The 25,793-nt window shown below is 40.0% G+C and overlaps 1 protein-coding gene across 1 annotated transcript in view; it reads right to left on the minus strand.

Moving 5' to 3' along the window:
* dscama (Down syndrome cell adhesion molecule a) overlaps window positions 1–25,793 on the minus strand; it is a 156,378-nt gene that overhangs the window by 107,392 nt on the left and 23,193 nt on the right. Inside the window, exons 2-3 of the mRNA XM_036595644.1 lie at window positions 21,449–21,766; window positions 19,656–19,802 (exon numbers count right to left, since the gene is read on the minus strand). Of these exons, the coding sequence (XP_036451537.1) occupies window positions 19,656–19,802; window positions 21,449–21,766 (465 nt within the window). The remainder of the gene's footprint in view (window positions 1–19,655; window positions 19,803–21,448; window positions 21,767–25,793) is intronic.

Consider the following 25,793-nt stretch of genomic DNA (forward strand, 5'->3'; position numbering starts at 1 on the left):
TAGACTAAGAGAAAAGACCCAAAATGACTTCCATTGACTTACATTAAAAGTACAGTAGGTTTTTTCATTTTCCTGTAAAGTTTCCATTTTGGAGTTACGAGGTTTTCTTCTGACAACAGCGATACGTAATGTATGGTAAAGTAGTGGCAAATCTAAAAAAGAATAAGTTTTCTTCGAGGACTATTTTGCCTCACAACGGCCTATTTTTAAAAAATACTCACTTTATTGAACCTTTAAATGAGAATTCCTCTGATTTTTTTTTACATTTCTGGATAATTAAATGGTTAAGATGTAAGTCGTTCAGAGTGGTCTGATGTGAAATGCTACATTCTAGAGAAACATTTGCGCGTGACTGTTACTCGGTTGAACCCCACAGAAAAACTATTTTTTAGATTTACCTTTGTTTTACCCTCAATGTTGTATATAAAAGGTCAGAAAGTTCATTGATGGTAAATAAAATGGCTATATTAGTGTTGTAGACATTGTGATGTCTGGTTCCTATCAGCACCACTGTAAAGAATCAGACTCGGTATGTTTCTTTATAATGAACCATTTCACATCAAACCACTCTGAATGACTTTGTTTACATCTCCACCACTGAATTAGACAGAAATTTGAAAAAAAGGAATTTCTCACCGTCTCCCATAGTAAAACATTGATTTCTGTCGTGTTATTTTTATTCGACAGTAAACAGCGTCGTCCTCCTCTTAACTCGTCTGGCTTGGCCTTAGTTCTAGAGCGACGAGGAACAGTGCCATCACAAAGCTCCTCAGACCGAGCAAAGACGCTGACGGGTCACCAAAATAAACCCCCGCGCAAACATTTGCTCCTAAGTCGCTGGCCGCTTTGATTCCCTCGCTTCGCTTCATTTTCTTCCTCTGTGTTAATTCCACCCCGCGTCCATATGCCATGTAGATTACCACATGCTAGTAAAGGCTGTCTGGGCGCTGCCTCTTTAATTACTGTGGACGGCTCATCAGTGAGACTCCGAGTTCAAGCTGAGGAGTCTGGTTTTTCTTTGTAAGACCACCAGTAGGCCTCAGATTCACAGACAAAACCCTCCACAATGGTGTAAGTGTGCATACAGAGGAAATGGAGGTCTCACAAAAAAGTGGGCATTGTAAGTGATGTCATTCTGTCATCCAGGGTATAAAATGCAGTGTGGTTTTAACATTAAGTGACCCTTATTAGTCCCACAACACGGGACATTTCACCTCCGCTTTTAACCCATCCATGCAGTGAAACACCACATACACACTATTGAAGACACACACTAGGGGTCAGTGAGCACACTTGCCCGGAGTGGTGGGCAGCCCTATCCATGGCGCCCGGGAAGCAGTTAGGGGTTAGGTGCCTTGCTCAAGGGCACTTCAGCCACGTACTGTTGGCTCAGGGGATTGAACCAGCGACTTTCCAGTCACAAGGCTGGTTCCCCAACCTCCAGCCCACGACTGCCCCCATCACCTGTGACACATCTGAAAAAAATCATGTCATTGTAGAAACCTGGATGTGTTGTCCTTGATGAACCCTTTAAGACCTACATTCAGATAATTTTGCGTTACTTTTGTATTTTTGCACTTTCATTGACAGAACTATAAAGTGTCTCTCCAGACTCAGCACAATCTCAGCTAATAAAATGTCATTCATTAATTATTTCTACACACTCTATTCATGATTTGACCCATAAAACCACAGTAGCACAATAAAACAGCTTACAGTTTTTACTGAAAAAACATTGAAAACATGATGTCAAGAAGAAAATCCCTTTGAACCCTAAAATACAAGTTATTAGAAGTTTTTACTATTTCATTTTCAAGGCCCTTTTTTCTCCACAGTGTTCGGAAAAGGCTTCTGCGTTTTTATGAAACATTGCTCAGGATTATGCTGTGATCTACTTCAATCCAAGACATTAATTGAGACAGTAATAAGCTAAATATTTCTGCTGTCGGAACAAAACCTTATTTCTGTCCACAGTCACAAAAGAGTGCTTTGCAAGCCCCACACAAGAAAGGGGTCATTTTTTAGATTTTTTACAGTTTGTATGATTTGAATGGATGATGCCAAAATCACTCACGCCCTCTGAATAACTGAAGGTTATCACACTGTGAGTCGTTCTAGCCCAGGGGTCGGCAACATGCGGCTCTTTTACTGTCCTGTTGTGGCTCCACAGCAGAATCAGATTTCTAGGTAAAAGTAAAATAATCCTGCTTTACAGTAAAATAAAGCTCTGCTGATCGTTCAACACAGTTTAACAATAAATGGTCTTAAACTCTGGAGTTAATGTAGAACTGCTGATTCAGGCTTTAACCTATACTCACACATTAGCACACATACACACTAAGACACATTTACAGCCAAGATAGTAAAATGAACATAAAACGCTGTGGCTCCCAAGGTGGTTTGATTTTTGCTGAAAGGACAAAATGGCTCTTCTCAACATTTGGGTTGCGACCCCTGGTGTGGAACCTTGTCTGTAGAAAAGACCCCCTTTTTTTGTCAAGTTTTTTTGACTTTTCTGATTTTGCGTTTCTTGCTTTTCTCTTTCCTCAAAGTTGCCCAAAGACACTCCCACCATGACTTTCTCTGAACCAGAAACTCCAACCTAACCAAAGCCGATCTGCGCTCCCATTCTCCTGCACTGTGGATGGACGCAGTGATGTACGAGTTTGGAGGTGGGGCCGCGAGGGAAACCAGGCAGCTGGGCTGCTGTGTTTTTAGAGCTAGCGTACGTTAGCAACCAGAAAATATGGAGAGTGACAGAATCAAACAGCACTTTTGCAACTGAGAGTCTTACGAGGCCGGCGATTTTTCTCTACTACCATCCCCATCTTCAATGAGGGAAGGTGTTTCTGATCAGGCAGTCAGTCTTGAGCCTTAATAGTATGAGCCACTGATTCAAGCCGCCAAGAGTTAGCATAGTGCCAGAAATTGATTAGCTGCGAGCGGCAGAGGTGTCTAAACGGTAGAACATTCTCTAAAACAGTGACCGCTAGCTTCTACTTTTCTGTTCAGCAGAGTCCTGATTTCTTAGATGCACTGAATTCCACATTAAGTGGATTTCTTTAACATTGTTAAAGATTCCTTCAGTTTGGCTTTAAGCTATGGCTCTTAGGCCATTAGGGTACTATTTCTTCTATACAGGTGCTCTTGTGGGCACTGTACAGATCTCTCACTTGTTGAGAACATTTGCAGTAGGTATTTTAAAAGTTAATGCAGAAATAAAGCTAACCCAATACATATTTCACTCTCAAAGGTACAGCCTGTTGAATTGTAATGGATAAAGAAAGTCATGTATGAATTATGAATTTTGGTACATAAACCAAAGACATAAAGACAAACGTTAGAAGCGGGCCTCCTTTCAAAGACATTAAACGCTGGGAAGTACTGTATCATCTTATCTCACCTAACAGCATGTTCAACGAGGCCATGTTTGAACGATTTAGTTACTTATTTGATTCCTGTAACATTTGGAGAGGTTTGTATTGATAACAAAAAAGACTGAATTTAAAAATCAGAGTTTTTTTTTTTTACTACTGAACAGTTTATCAGTGTCAAAGTCAAAATTCTGAGAACGCTAGAAGCAGCACCACTTGTTGTTGACGAGTCTTAACGTGTCTGTTCTGTTGCTGATTATCCGAGACGGGTTACTCGCTTTAATTCCAGTGTTTAAGCCGAGCTGGATCATCTTGCTGTCTGTTTTGTCTTCTTCTTCAGCCGAGAGCGCTCTGAGGTCTCTGGGCCGATCGTGGCGGGTCACTGGAGCAGTCGGGTCACTGGGTTAGGGCCGTTCTTCCACAGGACTGGCCCCCACCTTCTCATTAGACGGCCTAATCCTCCAGGACCCATCTGCTAGCCACAGGGCCGAAGAAAGCCAAGAAAACATGGCCAGAAAGTGACCAATATGAACACAGGCCAAGCTTTTTCGAAATGGCTGATATGTGTATAATCTCAAGATTTATCTATGATTTTATCATAAGAATTTCTTCATAATTCAATTATTGTTAGAAATATTGTTACTGTTGTTGTTATAAGTATTCTAAAATTATTAAAAGAGTAAAATGTGCATTAATATTACATAAAAATGAGAAAATTCTGACCAAATTTCTATCGGAAGAGACTGATTTTGATTGGTCAGTAAGAAAATTCAGTGATGTTACATTTTTTTGACACTGGAATGTAAAATTTCTCTTGAGACCACTTACTGTGGATTTTTGAGACCTAGAAACTTCTCCATTTAACAAAATGGGAAACGCTGCACATTTAAAGTCCTGATCTTGCTGTTTGCTTCCTCCACTTCACCACCGCAAAGCACAGCGTTTAATCTGACCGCTCACTCTCAGAAAAGATGGCTGCATGTGGTCACATGACTTGGCCTCCATTTTGACTGCATGTAGGAGCGTTTTTTAGCAAGCAAGGCTGCGCTGAGCTCCCGCAGCTCTGAGAGCGACGCGCCGGGCCTGTTCTCCAAAACCAAACCCGCCTGAAAAGATGAAACATGCTAACAAACAGCGGCGGCTTATCTGCTCCGCACAGCTAATGTGGAGCGCTCAATTAGATGAAACGCGCTCTGCTTTTCACTCATTTTGGCTTCAGTTTCTTCAGGCGGTTTATTGAAAAAGAGCAGAAAAAGCACGACGTCTTAAATCTGACTGGCTGCAGAGAGGAGAGTCACACAGCGCCTCAGCCAATCAGACGCCGGCGTCCGCGTCAGCTGAGAACCCTTAGCAACAACACTGCTGCTTTTACAACCACGCTTTACCCGTTTATTCACCTTTCTTCCTCTTTCACACTTTCTTTTTTTCTCTCTCTCTCTCTCTTTCTCTTTCTGTATTTCTCTCCTTTCTATCCATCTTTGTTTTTCTTTCTTTCTTTTTCTTTCTTTCTACCTCCCTATTATACTCTCTTTTTCTCTTTTTTGTCTTTTTATCTTTCTTTCCCTCTTTCTTTCTTTCTTTTGTTCTTTCATTCTTTCTTTCTGTGTGTTTCTTTCACATCTCTTTTAATTTCATTGTTATCTATCTATCTATCTATCTATCTATCTATCTATCTATCTATCTATCTATCTATCTATCTATCCTTTCTTTCTTTCCATCTTTTTTGTTCTGTCTCTTTCAATCTATTTCTTTTCTATCAGGGTCTCTTTCTTTCTTTCTTTCTTTCTTTTTTTGCCCAAAGATGCAAAGATGACCGTTGGCCAATTCATGTCCAGGTGAGAGAAGTGTTGGCCACTCTTCTAAGAAATCTAAAGGGTGTAGATTAATTTTCTCTCTCAGACATCAATTTTCAGCGTTTTAAAAGAGCTCACTCTTATAAAAATGTTATATTATTAAATTTATGTAAACAATTCTTGTGATTAAATGCATAACCAGGTTACTGGTTTTGTCTGCAGTCTTGCTGGTTTATTTATTTATTTATTTATTTGTACAGTTTCAAAGCGGCCTGTCCTTCGTCTCACCCTCACAGTGGCAGTGACAGTGGCAAAAACAGAGGCTCCCGTCTGTAACTGCACCTGCAGAAGCGGCAGAGCTGAACACTACAGCGTACGTTAGGAACAGTGTGTAAGACAGTTAAAGGATAATACAAAGCTGAGTCTCGGGCAGCCGCAGCTCTGAGCTGTTCCCTTTAGCGCTAACCCTGCTATTAAAACTCTACTGATGTAGCGCAGCCATGCAAACACGCAACCGTTTGAGCTCCAGCAGCCTTCATCCTCCGTTCGTAAACAATAGCTCAGCAGTGCTGCCCGAGAGACGGCTCACACACACACACACACACACACACACACACACACACACACACACACCGCCCATCCTTCAGACACTCAAACACACACAGCAGCTGCCCGCTGATGATAAGACGCCACAGACACGGCCATCAACTCTAATTGGCTAATGCGGCCGGCACACGCACATCAGGATTGCGGGATGTAACATAGGCAGTCAAAGGTCACTCCTGCGCATCACCCCCCGGCCATGACGTCACAGCCGTCAGTCAAGCACTGATGACGCCAGGGGCTGTCTCCAAAAGAGTATCCTGCTCTCTGCGCACTGCTCTATTTTAAGAGCCAATTTGCAGTTGAAAACAAAGTGGAGAGAATGGACGGTACATTTACAATCTCACAGTGCAGCACAACAGCAGATCTGTAATGTAGCTGAGTTTGAAGATTAGAGTGCAAATTCTCTCTGTGACTAAGGCTACATTCACACAGCAGGTAAAAGTGGCCCAAATCTGATTTTCTCACCAAATCCGATTTTCTTTGTTTGGCTGTTCACATTATCTTTTAAATGTGATCTGTATGCGACGTTAGTCTGAACAAATCAGCTCCTAAACTGACCCACAGATGCAAAAGAACAGAGCTTCATGTTGCTTCATGCGGCTCTTCCAGAGGTAAACAATCACAACTGCCAACGAACGCCAGTCGCTCCCGGAGGATCAGCTTCATCTTCACCAGCATCACAGGAGCCATCATGAAGTTCCAATAGTTGACAGCTGGGCTCATCACCCAGAATGTGTTTGAGCTCGCTGTAAAAAGGGCACAGTCACTTCTTTGGTTCGTGTCCTCGGACTCTTCAAACTTTGCTTTCAGACTTTTAACTGTTCTTTGACGCTGCAGCCTTGTTGTCCTACGGCCGCGTTCGGTCGTCTAATGTTTTGGGACAGAAACATCACCCTAAATGTTTGAGTCTCAGCAGCACGAAATTTTGACGAATGTCGAGTTGGACTGACGTAAAATTTGCATGAATTCTGATCTGGCAGTTCAGATTGACTCGCATTGCCGCAGATCGGATATCTATCAGATTTCAGAACCACATACGAAAGCGTCTCAAATCGGAATTGAAAATGTCAGATTCAGTGTGTTTTTGCTGTTCACACTGACACACAGATGCATCTGAGTTTTGGGCCACTCTTACCTGCTGTATGAACAGAGCCTTAGTGTGCTGATCTGTTGCCAATACCAGATACCAGCAGAAAATACTGGAGAGGATCTTGAAGGAAAAAGATAATATCTTATAAATCTGGCTTTAAATATCACAGAATTGGTAATAGCGCAACAGGTCACATGACAACAACGGCAGTCACAAGTAGCCTAACATTAACATAACAGTGAGCAGCTAGCTAGGTATTAACAGAAATATCCTATCTATCTATCTATCTATCTATGTGTCTGTCTGTCTGTCTGTCTGTCTGTCTATCTATCTATCTATCTATCTATCTATCTGTTTGGGTTGTGTCCTCATCAGCATCCGATATGACAGTGGTTAGCTCTGTTAGCTCGTTAGCTCACCTGAAGGGGCAGCCTCTGCTACTCTTCAAACACCAAAAGCTACCAATTTGAATAATAATGTTTTGAAATGATTTCCTCTGCATTCTGCTGTATTTCAGTGCAACATCAGTGCTGTCACCTAAAAAGGTAAGCGCTAAATTATTAAACCACCCCTGCGGTTAACCAGATATCCGTTCACAAACTCTTTAGGATGCTAGAAAATCAACATCATGTCAGAATGCTCATTACTACTATCTATCTGTTTTTTACCAATTACTTCCTTTGTGTTGTTATGTTTGATAAGCTACTGTTAGCCAAGATTAACATTCAGTTATCAGTTATTTGATACTGTAAGTTTCTGCTGTTTATTCGATTGAAAGTGTGTCAATTCAGAAATGACAGTCACAGCTGTTTGTAAAGCACAGTTTAACTACAACTATCTAATATATGAATACGAAACTTTATTGGCCGACATTGAGTGCGCCTACATGTCCGATAACTGCAGAAAATCAGATTTTGTCAGTAATCCGATCAATGCTTTTACATGCACTTGAGAAATCAGATAATGGGGAAACTCCAGGTCTACATGAGTCAGGCAATAATCGGATTTCTACTTTGCAACCAGCCAACAGACGCACAGAAGAAGACGTGACGTAAACATAATGTAAAATTCAAACTTCATACTGCAGCTTTTTTTTAACATTGCGCTGCTTTACCTGAAAATATGAACTTACATTATCTAGAAGATGAATAATATTTAACTTCTTTATTTTGTGTTTGGTTTCAGCACCACTCCAACAGAGTTTTGCTGCATCTCGCAACATCCACGTTCTCGCGCATACGCAGAGTGAGAAATCCGAAAGAAATCAGAGTAAGAGTTTACATGCACTGAGAAATCTGATTATTGAGCTAAAATCCACTCTTTATTGGATTTCTTAATCGGATTTCTAGATCAAAGTATGGTGTTTACATGACCATTTGAATAATCAGATAACTGCAGAAATCCGATTATGATCGGATTATTGAGTGCATGTATATGCACTTATTGTCGGTTATTAGACTTCTTAGTCCCTTGAAATTGGTATTATACCCGGTGGGCCCTAGTACTCTTAGATCTTAGCTAATTTTAAAGCTTAATAGTTCAAAAAAAAAAAAATTTGGATCATTATTAGTATCAGCGGATACGCAAGATATCAACGCACAGTATCAGTATTGATATCAGAAAAGAAAAAAGAGGTAAACAAGTGTTCCTACAACAGTGTTCTATGTGCACCAATGTGGGCACCGAAGGGTGGGCAAAATCACATTATTTGGCCATTATCATGTCACAATACACTTTTCTGAGCATATCATGGATGTTGTCAGTACTTAAAGAACACATCGTAAGCATAAGTAGACCTATTTAATTGGATTTAGTGCAGAGCAGTTTACTGTAGTTGTATTATTATTATTCTAATAATAATAATAATAATAATAATTATTATTATTATTATAGTATTTCCTATGTGGCACTACAGGTTCTATTTTGTTCCAACTTATTAAATTTCAGAAAAACAAAACATTTTGATGCATATTGTGTATCGTGAAAGTGTCCTGAAGTATCGTGATGCAATATTTCTGCCATATTGCCCAACCCTAAGGCCCCAATTTAAAACACCATATTTTTTAAACACATTCAGATTACTGTATAGTCTTGCTTTCTACATCCAGGTTGACTTAATGTATCAAAAATGTACCATGTGGGCCAACAAAATGTTATTTTTTCTCAAGGATCTGAGCGCTTTTCGCGAGGCGCTGTGTAAGTGCTCATAAGTGGAAGTGAATGGGTCTCTGCTGCCTTAATTAGCCCTCGCTGTGCTTATCGCTAAGCTGCGTTTTTGGATCTCAGCCATTTGTAGTGACCTGGCTATGATCCAGTTTCGCGCTGTGGCATAATCCGTAAGCTGCGAGAGGGGCAGGTTTGACGAGATGTAGAAAAAAAACAGCAACTCGGCAAGCCTAAGCCCGTCGCTGTTTATTAAAGATTAAGCCACGCTTAGTCCTCACGGCCTCCGCAATCATTTTCATCCTTCCCAGTTTAATGACCAACACTGTGGTCGTTTATGAGCGAAGAACGCTGCGCAGATGCGACAGTCGGAACAAAATGGGATAAAATGGCCTTAATCGTTTCATGATCGTTTTTATGACCCATCTGGGCCAACATATGCTAATCAGATACAATTACTTTGCGCTAGCTGCTGTTGCTATATCGTTTTCGCCGTAGATTAGCGGCTGAATGCTTCAGTTTCTGATGCTGCTTGACCAGGACAAAGGCTTTATAGCAACATTAACCCAGGACCACAGTGGACACCAGCATAGAGCAGATTTAAAGTAAATATCTCTGTACCTCTTTGGGAATTAGCTCAGGCTACTTGCTAGCTGCTGAGTGATTCAGGTTACTCAGTGTGAATGCGCAACTGCTTTTCTCCCTCCATGTTCCCATAATTCTCTCCGGCACCCCAGGCATGATTAATGCACAAAGGTATTGATTTTTCTCTGCTCGCCCCGACTCCCTCACCAAGTATCCTTTTCTTCATCCCGCTAAGCCCTTCTCCGCTAAGTACGAGTGGAAGAAGAGCTAGGATCTAGGGATGAATGGAAGACTCTGCGTTTTAGCGCAGAAAGAGAAGAAAGGGAAGAGGCTTTAAGTGTTCTGGCTGGAGAGAGCAAGTGCCTCTGCTTTGCCTGTTTACCCAGGCTATTCTCTGCAGGCCCGCTGACCCATTTTTTCCCTCGGAATAACAATACTGTAGGAGAAAAACGGAGGAGACGACTCCAATTGGGCCGAGCGGAGTCCGCCAGTGGCGCAGAGAAGACAGCCTCCATCTCCTTTATGGTTTCACTGGTGAAAATGGTGGCCATCTTCCTCCCTCGCCTAGCCACGCGGTTAAAGCCTTTAGCACTCCGCCCCCTTCTAGAACTGCTGGACTCCATTTGGATTCTGCCGGAGTCCGGTCTCATACAGCTACACTGCAGTCAGTGATGGCTTTTCGTTTGGCCGCTGGAAATCTATCCATACATAGCCCTGTGGTATGTTGTTCTCATCGTCATTAGCCGCGGTGGGAGAGTGATTTTCTGTGATAAATGATCAGAGCGGCTATCGAGCACTGGCAAAAACAATGAAGGAGGCTGTATATGCTCTGTTTGGAGTCACTCACTACTGCAGAAATAGTGAACTGTTTAGTGGATCAGCCATTTTGTATTGTTGCTCGAACTCTGAATGATAAATCCTTCAATCATCTGAAGGTCATTCCCCAGTGAGTTTACTATATAGCAGGATACAATCTTTATACTTGTTGTATTTAAACTTTACAAGTAAAAAATAATCTTGTAAATCATCCAATCAGGGTTGTTTTCTCTGTGGTATCTAGGTAGATGCAGCCAACAAGCTCTGCCATTGGTTAGGACTTCAGGAGCTGGACAGAAGGCCTAACACAGCGGATCGGCAGTGTGCGGCTCTGCAGCCACATGTGGCTCTTTTACTGCCCTGTTGTGGCTCCACAGCAAAATCAGATTTGTAGGTAAAAATAAAATAATCCTCCTTTACAGTAAAATAAAGCTCTGCTGATTGTTCAACACAGTTTAACAATAAACGGTCTTAAACACTGGAGTTAATGTAGAACTGCTAATTCACCCTTTAACCCTGAGGGTTGGTGCACAGACTTCTGGTCACCATAGCAACAACAACAATCTGGCCTAGCTAGTAGCTAACGAAAAGGCAATGAGAAAGATTTAAGACAAACATTGATAATTTGACGAATGGACTTATTTGCATTTATAAGCACTCAGCTTTTTCCGTCCCACCTTAAATGGCACAGCAGTAACATTCTGGCGCCTCAGGTACCATTTAAGGTGGAACGGAAAAATTTGAACAAGAAGCTGGCGAATGAGAAGCAACTTCAGCCAAATAAAAAATAAAATGAGAGACATTTTAGTAGAAACTATTCTACTTTTGAGATAAAGTTTCCTGCCAGAGATGTGAGAAAAGCGGCTACAGTTGAGCTAAAGCTTAAAGCTGAGCAAAGTAAGTCTGTGTTTTCATTTATATTATATTTTTAGCCTGTACTAATACATCAGCACATACTGAGACATATTTATAGCCAAGATGGTAAAAGATGTACATAAAATGACTCCCAAGGTGGACTGATTTTTGTTGAAAGGACAAAATGGCTCTTCTTCACATTTTGGTGGCTAACCCCTGGCCTAACACATAACATTAACTACCAACATAATTAGGACCTGACAGTCAAATCAATTGATTTAATTTACAATGGGACCAATTTCATGAGAAATTGACCGTCAATATGAGCCGTTGTTATTAAAACAGCAGCGGCAGCTCTATGCCAGGACTCTATATGGAGCCACTGTAAAACTGCTACAAGGTCAAATATATATTCATGTCTTTTATACGATTTAAGTGTCTGTATTTAATCCAGACCAGTTAAATGTGCACCACCGTTAGCTTGGTGCTAACATACTGTTAGAAATCTCATAGGCACTCTAGCATTATCAAAGAGGTGTTTTTTTCATGTTTTTTTGACATTCACAGCCTAAACTGAAGGCCTAGCTTTAATAGTCCAGGTTTACCACTTCTTTGGGCACCCCGGTCAAATTTCATGTTTTGTTGATCAAGTGAAAATAAATTAACACATTCTCTACAAACAAACTTAAATATTGCATTTTTTGCCAACTTAACAGCACAATTTCTATTTATTTGCTGAATTTAAAACAAAACATAAAACAAAATGTGCCATAACTTTCGTACGGCCTATATTTTATGTTTTATTTTTTATCCAATATGATAATTCAGCAAATAAACAGTAATCGTGTACTAGACTGTGCAGAAGTATGTTCCCTGTTTGATCATTTTCACCCAGAAAATCAACAAAACATGTAATTTGACCAGGGGTGCACATATTTTGCATACGATCAAATACAGCAAGTGCTACGTAGCAGATGTGAAAAAGTCAACCCTTCTGGAAACAGCATCGCAAACCAAAACATGCTGATGTTGGCTTGTAATAAAGTCTGTGTATGGTAACTACTAATCTATGTGACTGAATGGAAATGATGAAATAATGCCCATTCCAGCAGATCCTCGTTAGATCTGCCTCGTTAAAGGGGTGTGGCCTAAAGCAGGCCCCTCCTCCCCACCAGGACAATGATTAGTGATTCGAGGGCAGCAGTTCACTTGCTGCTCAATGGTTTGCAAAATGTCAGCGGCGCAAACCGTTAAATGGACGATGCCGCAGTAATGTCACCAGTGTATTATCAGCCTCAATAAAGCAAAACCCCGAGGCGAGCTTCGCACATTTGGCAGAAGAGCAGCACTGAGCGCCTGCAGCCCTTATGTTATTTCACAGTGTCTACACACCATCAATATGAATGACTCTCTGAGGGGGAGAGAGCGCTGCTCCAATCACCTCTTTATTATACCAATACATTTGTTTCATTAATTGTACAGTATTAAATGTTTGTCCTTTACGATGTTGCCATATTTCTACATACTGTGGCTGAGAATAGATGAAAATGAAAAGCTGAGTCCCTGCCTCTCTCTCTCTCTGTATCTCTCTCTCTCTCTCTCTCTCTCTCTCTCTCTCTCCCTCTCTCTAATGCTGATGACCAGAGGTCCTGATGTGAAGGCCATGTATGCGGAATGAGAAAGGATCCCCTGCAGCAGTGAGCTTCGCTGCTACTCGCTGACACCCAACACAGCAGCCGATGGCCAGATCAGACCATCAGCCTCTGCTTCTGCTGCTGCTGCTGCTGCTGTGGGCCTAATGCTGCACATGAATAATAGACAATACTGAGAAATTCATACCTCCAGAACTGGCTGCAGTCAGGGCTATCGAATAACCCTGTTTTCAAATATTAGAATAGAATAGAATGCTATCTCGATTGATAAAAATATTCTGTAATGTGATGCACAATGGTACTGGAATCATATTTGTATTGGCACATAATTGCTTTAAAAAGTGGTCCTGCTTTATATTAAGTGCCTGTAATAACTGTGTAGATACACATTAATAATACATGCAACTACTGGTGAGTATTAACTGTTACTGAGGCATAACGGTAGTATAGCTAATGTACATACACATGCAACTTCAGTGATACGTCATGGCTGATTAACCTATGAACTATGTAATCACACAAGTGTATGTTCACAGCAGCATTTTCTCCCATGTAATTACACATGTATAATACAGTGAGCTGCTGCTTTCCAGCAAGAAGATTACGGGAGTATTTAAACTGCATCTGCACTGCAAATGACAACCTTTCTATCGTTCAGCTAGCTGCAGTAGTATGCCTGTGTTATGACATGGTAACCAAAGTTCAGGCTTTAAACTATTCTGTAACGTGATGGTATTTACACAACAGCAGATCCATTTATCTTTAAGGTGTTGATCTTTATACAAGTGCTGTGAAATTATTGATTGGAATTTTTTACACAGTAACTATGCAAACGTTAACATGAGTGGACAGTTCCTATGTAGTTGTTATGCGAAGAGAGTGAAATTGCAGATTGGCAGACCAGACATTGCATATGGGGTCATATACTACATTTACATTTGTGGCATTTGGCAGATGCTCTTATCCAGAGCGACTTTCAGGGTGATCATTTTACACAGGTAGGCAAAGGTAGTGTTAGGAATCTTGCCCAGGGACTCTTACTGGTATAGTATAGGGGTTCTTACCCAGGCAGGGGAACCCCAGTCTACAGTGTAGAAGACAGAGGTGTTACCCACTACACTATACCAACCATCATATGCTACAACACATATTTTAGTAAATTATATAACAGTTACTTTTAAAGATACATGCTGTTGCTGTGTCAGATTACAGAATGGTTTAAAGCCATCACAACACAAGCATACTATTACAGATAGCCAATTGCTAGCTAATTACCCTCAGCCTTTATCATATGTGTAATAACACAAGAGAAACTATGCTGTTACAGCTGTGAAGATCCACTGGTGCACTACTGAAATGGCTCTGTAACAGTGAATACATTACCAACAGTTATACTCTTGGTGCTTGTACTGCTAATGTGGCACTACACAAATACTAATGACAAAACAAAGTGGGATCAAAAAAGTTATGTTTTTATTTGAACAATATTTAAAACTGACATTGGGTGATGCATTAGTACTCCAGAAGAGCAGAACATCCAGGCTATGCTGACTCACTGCAATAAAATCCCGTACTGTAGCATGTTCTATAATTAACACCAGCTGAATTAGTGATATTACATTTACTCTTTTAACCTTTTAACAATTTAACCTGCATTAATTGGTCTTCAACGCTATGGAACTGCTAATAACACTAAGAAGCTCAGAAATTGCTTTTTTACCGGAATATACATGATATCAGTATTACATCATTTATTTGTTGAGATGTAAACAGAGTCATCAGAGTGGTTCAATGTGAAGTGGTTCATTTTTGAGAAACTTACAGACTCAGATTTCTTTACAGTGGTGGTGATAGGAACCAGGGGTCACCATGACTACAACACAAATGTAGCCATTTTATTTACTATCCAAAACCACGGGTGAACCTTCACGTGTCTTCTGAGTTTGCATATATAATTGTTGATAAATCTGACAAACACAATTTTTAGGGGCTACTTTGCCTTGCGTGTACCGCTCCGCCATGAAATGGTTTAAAAATATACGTTTTAGGCCAAAACTTTATCTCAGATCCACTTTTAAATAATTTCTCAGGTACAAAGCAGTGTATTTGTAACCATTTTCTGTAAACGCTTTCTCTCATTTCACACCAAACCACTCTGAACAACTTTGTTTACATCTTAGCATTTAGTTATGGAGAAATGTTGAATATTCTGAATTTCATGAATGTCGGTGCTGCTCCAGACCACAAGCTGACTAGCACATTCCAGTTTTCTCTGAAATAAATGCAGATGAGAACATGCTAGCTAGGCAGCAGCAGGAACCGGGTGCACCTGGTTTTAAGGTCAATACTGTCTTTTAGATTAGAGCTCTAGAACACTGTATTGGGTGGCTATTCCAATGTTTTTTACTATTTTTGCATATTTTAATAACTTTTAATTCTAAGTAGGTTAGTCATTATGGTGTCAGTATCAGTTTGACAAGTACCAAAAAACATGCACTCATGCTCAGTCTGAAAAATCCCCCCCTTCCTAGCATCCCATGTAAATTTAACCCCATCCAAACAGGGCTATAATGTACCAGAGCTGAAAGGTTCCAGTAATTTTAGTGACAGTGATGAAAAGTGATACATTCATTGGTGTTACTACTCGAGGAATCCATTGCTTCGTCCTCTTCCATCTTCTTCCCACGTTCTCTGAGTGTTAAACAAAACGTGGTAACACTTTATTTGGATGGTCCACTGTAAAAGCTTTGTAGGTGCTCAGTCTATCTTCAACTAAAATTAAACTAAATGTATCGCTGTTGTCGGAGGAAAACATCATATCTCCAAAATAGTAACTTTACAGGAGAAGGAAAAAACCTACTTTACTTTTAATGTAAGTCAATGGAACCAGACTTTTCTCCAAGTCATTTTGGGCCGTTTCTTTTGGTCCATTCATCATGAAATTTACACACAATGTAAAGAACAACAGGCATTTTCAAATTATGTCAAAAACTAAAAAATGACAAAAATGGAGATACGAGGTTTTCTTCCGACAGCAGCTAGATAGATTAATTGCATCTGAACTTTAAGTTGCATGTGAAAGATTCTATTAAATCTGCCCCTAATCCTTAACTTAACCCTAAACCTAACCTCAAGGCAAAACCTACACCTACTCCTAGACCTAACCCTAACCATAATCTTGTTGATAATCAACTATCACCAAAAAGTTTGTTAACAGTCACATCTTGCCCTCAAGCAAGTTGTACCCGACTCCCTCCAGTCAATCTCGCCACACTTCAGTTCTAACGTCATTGAAGAAAAATGTCCTAAACCGAAATGTGCTTTCAAAGTTAATATTTCATCACAATAAAGTACAGCTTCATACGAACTTCTCCATTTGAACCTTATTTATTCATTAAATATTCAAGATGTCCAGAAAACAAAGGATTTTAGGCTGAGAGAACGTACCGTAGTCCACATACACCACTCTAAAGCCCCATAAGAGTCCCGCGTCAGGGAAAGTGAAGAGTGGACACTGCCTCAGTATGACACGTGCAATGAATTGTGTCTAAAATCTATTTGTTTGTGAAATATTGCCCTTACTCATCAAATATTTACCACAGAAAAGAAGACTAGACTGCCGAGAAGCTAATACTTTCTGACAGCCTTCCCTGAATGGACATATATTTCAGATGCACAGACAGCAAAAAAATGCACAAATATTCAATACGAGGGCTGCAGTGAGGTGAGAGCTGTTCGACGATATCCGAATTTTTTTTCATATCTGCTGATGTCGTTGCAGATGATACATAACATGTATACAGTGTAGAACTATGAACTGCTGGAACTACTTTTTCAAAAACACAATCACAATCTGCCAGTTTGTTGTTTTCATTTTGGCTGATCTGTGCAGCAGCATTTCACCCAGTGAGCACTGGGATAGGCTCCAGCTTCCCCCACGACCCAGAAGGATAAGCGGCTTAGAAAATGTGTGTGTGTGTGTGTGTGTGTGTGTGTGTGTGTGTGTGTTGTTGTTGTGTGTGTGTGGTCTGTGCAGCGATACTATGGTCAATAACATGAGGAAAGATTTGGGGATTTGGAACTGTGTAATTGCATGCAATGTGTGGAAGGACATTTTGTAACATGGGTTGTGCTTCAGACCCCTTCCCCAAGGGGATGAATCTGATGATTGTGAGCACGTTGAAAAAGAATTCAAAGAGAACTCAGTCAAAACTTGGTGAAGGACACGTCTTCTGAGGATTTAAATTAATTATGTTATCATGTCTTCATCAGTATATGTTGGCTTTGAGAGCTAAACATCATGCAGGACCTTCTTTTTGAGCCTCTGTGAGTAACGTTAATACATAAAGACATATGACAAGGTCTGGAAAACTCTGGCCAAATCTGATCCAACGTCTCTGAGTTTGAAATGATTATTTCCGCCATATTTATTGTTTTTTTCTTTGCTTTTATCCTGACTCAGTAATGCTAATTCTTTTAATTTTGACAAAAAAAAACTTACATTCTGTAGCTTTACATAGGTTAAAATGTCAATTTGGCCTTTTACAGAGGAAACAATATTATGTATATTGTGTAATGCTATTTACATTGGCTAAAAAGTAGGCTAATAAATACTTTACTAATCTTAAATTAAAAAAAACTTTGTGACTGGGCCTGTATGCATTACAATTTGTTATGCAGCCCATGAAGATCATATAATAGCATTGTAAAAATAATCTAACTATATATTCCTGTAAAGCCTTCTGCTTACCATTGCTCTAGATTGTGAAACAAATCCAATAAAGTCACATCTCTGATTTGTTCTCTAGCAGATAAAGGCAGAGAAAATGGCCGCAATGGCCCTCGGCCTAAGCGTCGTCAGTCCCTCTATTGGGTTTGCTAAATGCCCCATATAAAGAGCAGCCATCCCTGAGGGGAGGAAACAATTGTGCGGACGAGTGTTCCATTTAACTGATGTGAATTTTCAAACCGCTCACTCTGTGGTGCCAATTGTCAGAGAACTGGGTCAATACAGTGAAGCTAAGTGACACAAGTGGCATGTATTGGACAGACTGAGGCTAGACTGGCTCAAGGAATGGATTAGACAGCTGTGGGTGTGCCGCAGAGGTCAATTATATCACTGTATATGTTGTTGTCGTTGGATCCTGGAAGGCCAAGATCTTAGAGGCCAAAATCTTAGAGGCCAAATTCCTTCTCAAGCTCAATATAGGGCAACAGAGATGAATGATGAGACAGATATTGTGCTTCTGGAATTTTGCAAATGCTGCTAAAAAGCTGTAACAGATGCATCAGACAGTGTAAATATCTAATGCTACGATTGGGTGTGGTACATAGAAAAGATCACAGAGTTGTGGTACCAGTACCAGTCAAAAGTTTGGCTGTCTGACTGAATGCATGTTTTTCATAATATTAAAGATATACCAGCAGTGAAGGCGATGCACCAATACCACATTTTCCCTACCAATACCAAAACTGACACCAGTATCTGACACCATGTATGTACAAACACACACACACACACACACATATATATATATATATATATATGTAAACCTATGCTTCATAAGCATAAGCACACTGTAGCTTCAAAAATATCAAAAATAGTTTCATGCATGAATTTCTCTGAATTTCATTTGTGTCATATGTGCTTCCAAACACTCACTCTCATATTTATGAGCGTCAAACTCTGCTGGAGTTCAGTTAATATTACTGTTATTCATGCTATCAACTGTTGAGCTGCAGATTCTCGGCCTAATGGGAGCACCAGGCCACAAGAGCATGCAGCTGTCTGAAGCAACTGACCCACTGTTGTTATCCCAAGAGACTGGCTGCTCTTTTCATCTCTTACTTCCACTCCCGTAATAATGACCTGAACTAACTTTAACTCAGACCGTAACTGACTACACAGGAGGAGTGATCACTGAGAGAAAAATGACTCAGCTATTCAGGCAAAGGGGATAGCGCTAGCGTGTTTTGCTCTGTATGTACGTTGCACTTATTTGTGGCTAATGTCTTTAGAAGAATTCCAATACCAATGGTATATGACCCAATACTGGCATTACAGATTTTGCAACTAGCATTTTTACTATTGCTTGTCTCAAATGTGCACTAATCCAATACAGCTGACATGTTGCTTGGTGCAGTTATGGTCCATTTATATCATGGTATCGGTATTATCTACTGTCAATAGTACACTTAAGTGTCAGTAGTGGCGCTGATTCCAATATGGTATTGGTAATGGTGAAACACTACTATTTTTAAATGTATTCCCAAGATAAACATTTACAGCAGCCAATAAGGTCTCAGCATAATAATGTGGAGCTTCTTCTAGTCTGTTGGAAAAGCATCCCAGGTGGCTCCTCATGAAGCTGCTTAAGAGAATGCCAAGAGTGTGCAATGCATTAAGGCAAAGTACTTTAAAGAATCTAAAACCAGAAGGTAGTTTAAATTTGTTTAATGGTCACAGCATATGTTTTATTTTGTAGTCTTCACTATTATCCTAAAACATTAAACATAAAGAAAACCCTTTTCTATGAGTAGGTGTCTCCAAACTTTTGACTGGTAAGCTCTGGCATGACTGAATCCTCTTGCTTGGACCTTGAGCCCAACATTAAATCTGACAGCCAGCACGTGTGACAGAAAAAGTCCATCAAAGCCCTCGAAGCAGATCGATCAGAAATGAGCCAGCCTGTCAGACGTGAAGGAGACCGTTGGGTCCTACCTGAGACGAGGGGGACTGTGTCTCTCTCCCATGACACAACAGTGACGTATTTCTCCACTGAGGAAGGAATAATGCACTTGAAGACCGCTACACTGCCTCTCATGGCTGTCTGGTCCGCCACCCGGACCGTATAGGGCTCTCGTAAGACTGGACACAGAGGAGATAGACAAAATGGACAAAATTCAGGCTTCAAAATTCAAAGTTAGATTATTGTTAGTGACATTAGCCTCATAGTTCCAGTGCAAAACTAAAGAAGAAAACTTTGGATACTTTTGGATAGAGTTGGACATTATAATATAATAAGGTATACTGCAGTATTTTAAAAGATATGAGAGTATATCAAAATTATGACAGTATATCAAAATTATGACGTGAAAAATTTCTATTTCACGTCTAAACGGATAAACAGACACATTCCAGCCATCTATATTTTAGAGGGCCTCACCGATAGGTGCCACAGATAGAAAGAGGGCAGGAAAAACCTCAGAAAAAACTATGCAAGATAGCAGCTCAGCGACGTCTAAGAGCTACTCTCACCACAGAATACGTTTGATTTTCAGTCACTCAACTTTCTCTCAGATATCCTCAAAAATGGTGCCATTTTACCATTACTTGGCTGAGACCGAGCTTGTGCTGTGGTGTGTCATTTAACCTGCTAATTAAGCTATTGCTAGCTTAGCCAAACTGCTACAGTTCCAAACACCACATAACACATTCATTTTCAGCTTTCTGTCACTTCAACACCAGTCACTCGACTCTCAGTTACCATCTAGACGGATATCATTTTAGCATCAGTTAGCTGGAGCGAAGTCTGTGCTGTGGCATTTGACCTGCTAACAAAGCTATCGTTAGCTTAGCCAAAACCCTACAGTCTCACATACCTCAGAACAGGTTCAACTGACTTTGAGGTCAGGTTTTACTTGAGTTTTGCTTTCTCAAACATTAGTCTTTATTACGCGAAATCAAGCCTAAACTGTGGTGTATAGCACTGTTTGGGTCTGTAGTCTGCTTGCTAAGCTAATGTTACATTAGCCACTCAGGCTACAGATCCAAACACCATTGAACATGATTAATTTCACATTTCTGTCTCTTCAACAGCAGCTGCTCAACTTCACTCTCTCAGACTTGAATGATTAACTTGTGTTGAGGCTAAGCAGTTAGCTAGAATAGAACATTAGTGTTCTGTGGTGAGCAGAGCTGTTATCATGCTAGCTAAGCTAATGCTAACCAGCTCCTCTCTCATATTTAGCAACACTGGTAAAATTTAGCAATGGGTAACAGATGGTTTGATCTTTATTGAATGATGGCTCGAAAACCAGGGACTGTTTTCATCACTTATGGCATTTTTACCAACAGCAGGTAATCCTTGGAGATAGTTTGAAGTTATGAAACAAGTGGATGCCATCCAAACCTAAATAGCTGGCTACATTTTGGGTAAAGGGCATGTTAATTTGATTTTGAGGACATGTAAACTTGACTGACAGAATCAGTCCTTTACAGCAAACCCCACACCTTAAGAATCAACTGGTTGTGCCGTCTCTGTGGCGCATCTTATCAGAATGCATCCACAAAGCTGTTTTTCTGGGTATGGATTAAACTTAGCACTGTGAAGTCTGGTGCTAGATTAATTAACTGTTTAAAATATTAATTTTCATTCAATGTTTGAATGAAGGTCTCCCTGTAAAGAGAGAAAGCAATCATGGAATAGACTTTATTTGTTATTGGAAAACTTGCTGATTTGCCACATTTTAAATGTTGGGCTAAAAAGCAACACATGGGTGCAAAACACTCACCGGCCTTAATGTGAACATCTTGGCTTCTAATTTTCCCTGAAGGATTTTCAGCGGTGCAATAGTACGTGTTGTCGTGGATCACTTTGCTATAGCTGGATGGAGGGAAGTGGAAGATTTGGAGCGTGCCGTTGGGGTGCACGTGACGGATCCCTGGGACGTTGTAACTCTCTTCGCCGGTGGCCAGGTACCAGCGCAGCGTGGCTGGGGGCACAGCAGCTGCGGGACAGGGCACCAGCGTCCCTGTGGTGCTGGCGAACACTACCTCTTGCAGAGATGCATTGACAAAATACAAGCTGGAATGTAGATCTTCACTGAAAACTGCAAGAGAAAAGAGAAGGAGAATGATTAGGGTTAGATTTTCAGGTAAACCTGCAGTTTGTTTATGTATTTGCAACCCCACATGGCTGTAGAGATTTTGGATTTACATTACATGGGAACTCATCATGCCAAATAAGTACAGTGCAACACAATATTTCAGACTCTTACAAGAAAGCACATTAAAAAAGAGAGAGCCACTTCATGTGCTGTATTCGTTTAGGCCGATTTCTCTTCAATTAAAGCCATAATTTCCAACAATTCCAAAAAAGATCCAACAATTTCTTTATTTTTACTAGGAATGAGTCAGATTTTTGGAATAGTCAAATAGTTGTAAAAGTTTAAAAAAATCAAATAATAAATTATAACTTGTTATGCGCAAATTAGCTTCCTGCCGGCACCTGGTAGCAGATAGTACAAAGCACAGCTACAGCACATAGGATGCATGGCAGAAATGCTAAACAAGAAACCAAAGCTCATGCTCAATGTCACTTAGTGAATTCATCACATTTGGTATCAAATTTAACTCTTCACACACAAAAGGTATGAGGTGAAATATGACGTGACTAGGCTAGTAACACTAGCTGAGGTAAAAAAAAAAAAAATACATTGCCTATAATCTTTATCTTTAGATAGACACCTTTCTCAGTGTAAATTTCAAACCACCTCACCTAATATTGTGGTAGGGGTTTAATATAGCAGATTTTTCAATAATTCCTTACAAATTTCAATATCAGATTTGACTGAAATACCCAGCCCCTCAACTATAAATGTAGCTGATGTGGTCTTGTATGTGAGCTGCAAGGCTAATGTAGCTAACAACAAAGTGGAAATCTATACTCCATCAATTAGCATCATACCTAAACCATCACACACTTGCCTTAAACTGTGAGGTTGTTTTGTAATTTCAAATAAATGTGATTAAGTGGTCTCCGAAACTGTTATGGCATACTGCTATTTATAAACATGGCCAAAGTAGGACAAAATTTAGGTTTAAATGGCTGCTACTACTGTTTTTAATGCAATGCAATGTACCACGCTTATGCTAGTTTGCTAGCTTTCATTAACACTGAAGCCACTATTTGGGCATTTATTCTGCTTTATTAAGGAAAGTAGAGAAATATACAGCTGGACAAATCAATGTATTGAGTGAATACATTGAATTCAGTGACTTTATGTTTTAACAAAACTGCAAATTATGGTGATTTCACTCATATTTTGTGAGTAAGTGTATCGCTATCTGCTACTATGAAACATGAGTGCCTTAATATGCTAAGGAATTGTTAAGGACACGATTGAGAGGCGGCTTTAGTGCTAACTAGGCTAATTACTCTAGCTGATGTTAGCTAAGGCCAGAAACAAGGAAAATATATTTCTCTGACAAACTAGCATGTTGGCACAGCATCCACTTGTACAAAGATGGTTAGCTGTAGCGTTAGCTCATTAGCTTATCTGAAGAGGCAGCCTCCATTACTCATTTTCACGAAAACCTACCAATGTTCCTTGGCTATTTTCGAATAATTAAACATGATATAAATGTATTCCTCTCCGTGCTACTGATTTTTTTGTGCCATCAGTGCTGTCAGCTGAAAAGGTTAGCCAACAGTACATTAATGTAATTTTTTTTCCTTGTTTTTCTTTCCCTGTGGTTACCTGATTATCCATTCGTTAACCTTTACCGCCACTTGAATCTTTCTTAGCTACATAGATAGATAGATAGATAGATAGATACTTTATTGATCCTGAAGGAAACTTAGCTGCCAGTAGCAGTCACACAACACAGCACAGTTATAATAATAAGGGTGGTACAAAATGAAAGGAATTATGTATAGGCTCAGAAAAATTGTCAACTATAAATAATACTGTCAACTACAAATAAATCTATCTCGCTTATTACAAAGAGGCAGGAATATATACAAAAAAGCCTATCTACAGGCATGTATACCACTAGAAATATACAAAAATATGCAGTAAGATCTATCCTGAGATAAAAAAGGCAGTGCTATGACTTTCATTGCTTGTTGGCTACATTAGCCTAGTAGCTCCAAGGCAAAACTAAAGACGCAAACTTCTCCAAACATGTCTTGGTGGACTGTCCAGCCACAAAAAAACTGCACAGACATGCAGCATGGCTGGCCCCAGCAAAACCAGCATGCGTTGTGTTTTGGATGCTGATATGCTGGTCAAACATCATGACATCATCCTGGGTGGCCAGTAATATCAGCGCTAGACCAGCAGCATGGAATTTGTGCTGGTCTGTGCTGTTTTTTTCAGCAGGGTCACTACATTTGGGGAACATTGTGTAAATTTGATAACCATCATACTATTGCCAAAAGTAGCTAGTTGTCACCAAGAAGCCTGCTTGGCCCAGCTGTGACTCCTCTCTCCTGGGACAGTGCACTTATGCTCTCACTAATTTATTATTTTAAACCATGATCCATCTCAAAGTTGTGATCTTTAGGAGTCAGTTTCCTCAGATCTGACCAAACACACACCACATTATGCAACTTGAAAGTAAAACTGCACACGTACATATGCACAACTCAGCCAACGTACGGTATAAAAGCGGGCCGGAATCGAAGCGCGAACTAACCCCTCCATGCACTTCTAAAAGGGTGAGGTTGAACTCCTTTGAAGTCCCAAATCCCCTAAGATTTAACGTAGCCTTTAGAAAATCCCCCCCTGCCACTGCAAACCGCACTTTACTGGAAGGATGTATGGAGGAAGCTGAGCAATTTCACTGCCTCTGTGTGTTTTACACATGATGGAGTTATGAGATCCACGCTGCAGTAAAGCTTCTTTTGTCTCACAACGCATTTTTGAAAACATATGAAAAATTCAGGCCCCCTTTTTCCAGACTGGCTGATGATTCTCCAACATGACAAATCTGTGATGGATGCACAGCTCTCGGGACTGAGACAGTAAAAGCATGCTTTGTTTTTAGTGCTTTGTCAGGGTCGAAGTGGAGGCTGAAAATGCAATGAAGTGCTGGAGAGCACTCAGACAATCACACGCAGGTACAGTGGTGATTAACCAAAGCAGAAAATAGTCGCTGTTTACCAGGTTCTGCTTTTCTCTTCAAGTGTTTTCAATGCACTGTATTTCTAAGCTGTAGTGGGTAGTTTGGCCAAAAATGTATATCAGGGAATTAGAATTTTGTATTTATATACAGTACACACGTTTTAAATAAAACCATTTCAGATGATATGATCCCTATAAATGGAGCAGCAGTTACATTCTGGCACCTGTACATGTGCTTGAATGTAACTGCTGCACCATTTAAGGTGGAATGGGAAATTCAAATAAGAAACCAACTTTAACCTAGTTAAATTTTCAAACCATTCACTACTGTGTGTGTATATATATAGTCTGGACCACGTCTAGACATTAAGGGAGTCATGTATTAAGACAGTTATGCTTATTGAAGTTCATTTTTTTGGTACAGGGTTGTGAGACAATACACTACAACAGTTCATTCAATACAATTCAATTAATTCAATACAATACAATACAACAGTTTCTACTGTTGTAATAAAAAGCACTGTAATACGTTCCTAAGAGACAGAAAAGAAAGAAAGAAAAAACTAGGATTCCGCATCCAAAACCGTTTTCACTTCGTATTTAAATTTCATTATACTCTACAATCTCATATCAAAAAAATAAAAGCAATATGAATGTTGCCATTCCTTTTTAACTTCTCATAAAATATATCATATTGTGTTGGCAAAACCACAATACATAGGGTATCGTGAAAACTCTAATAGTGGCCTGAAACCTGAGGTTTCCTTGCAGTTCTGTTATAAATCACAGGTAGAAACGGACTATTTGGCATCACATGGGGGATTACACATTAAATTCTCCATGAGAGACTGTTAAGACCAAGAGTGTATCACCCCTGCAAATTTAGTGTTGCCTGCTCTAAATCACCTGTTCCGACTTATCAGATAATTTATAAGCCCCTCCTGAGCCGAAGTAGGTGTGTTACAACAAGAAAAACATTCAGTTCTGGAGGACAGGGGGAACTCCAAGA

This window comes from Colossoma macropomum, unplaced genomic scaffold (genome assembly GCF_904425465.1).
Source record: "Colossoma macropomum unplaced genomic scaffold, Colossoma_macropomum, whole genome shotgun sequence".
Taxonomy (NCBI): Eukaryota; Metazoa; Chordata; class Actinopteri; order Characiformes; family Serrasalmidae; genus Colossoma; species Colossoma macropomum.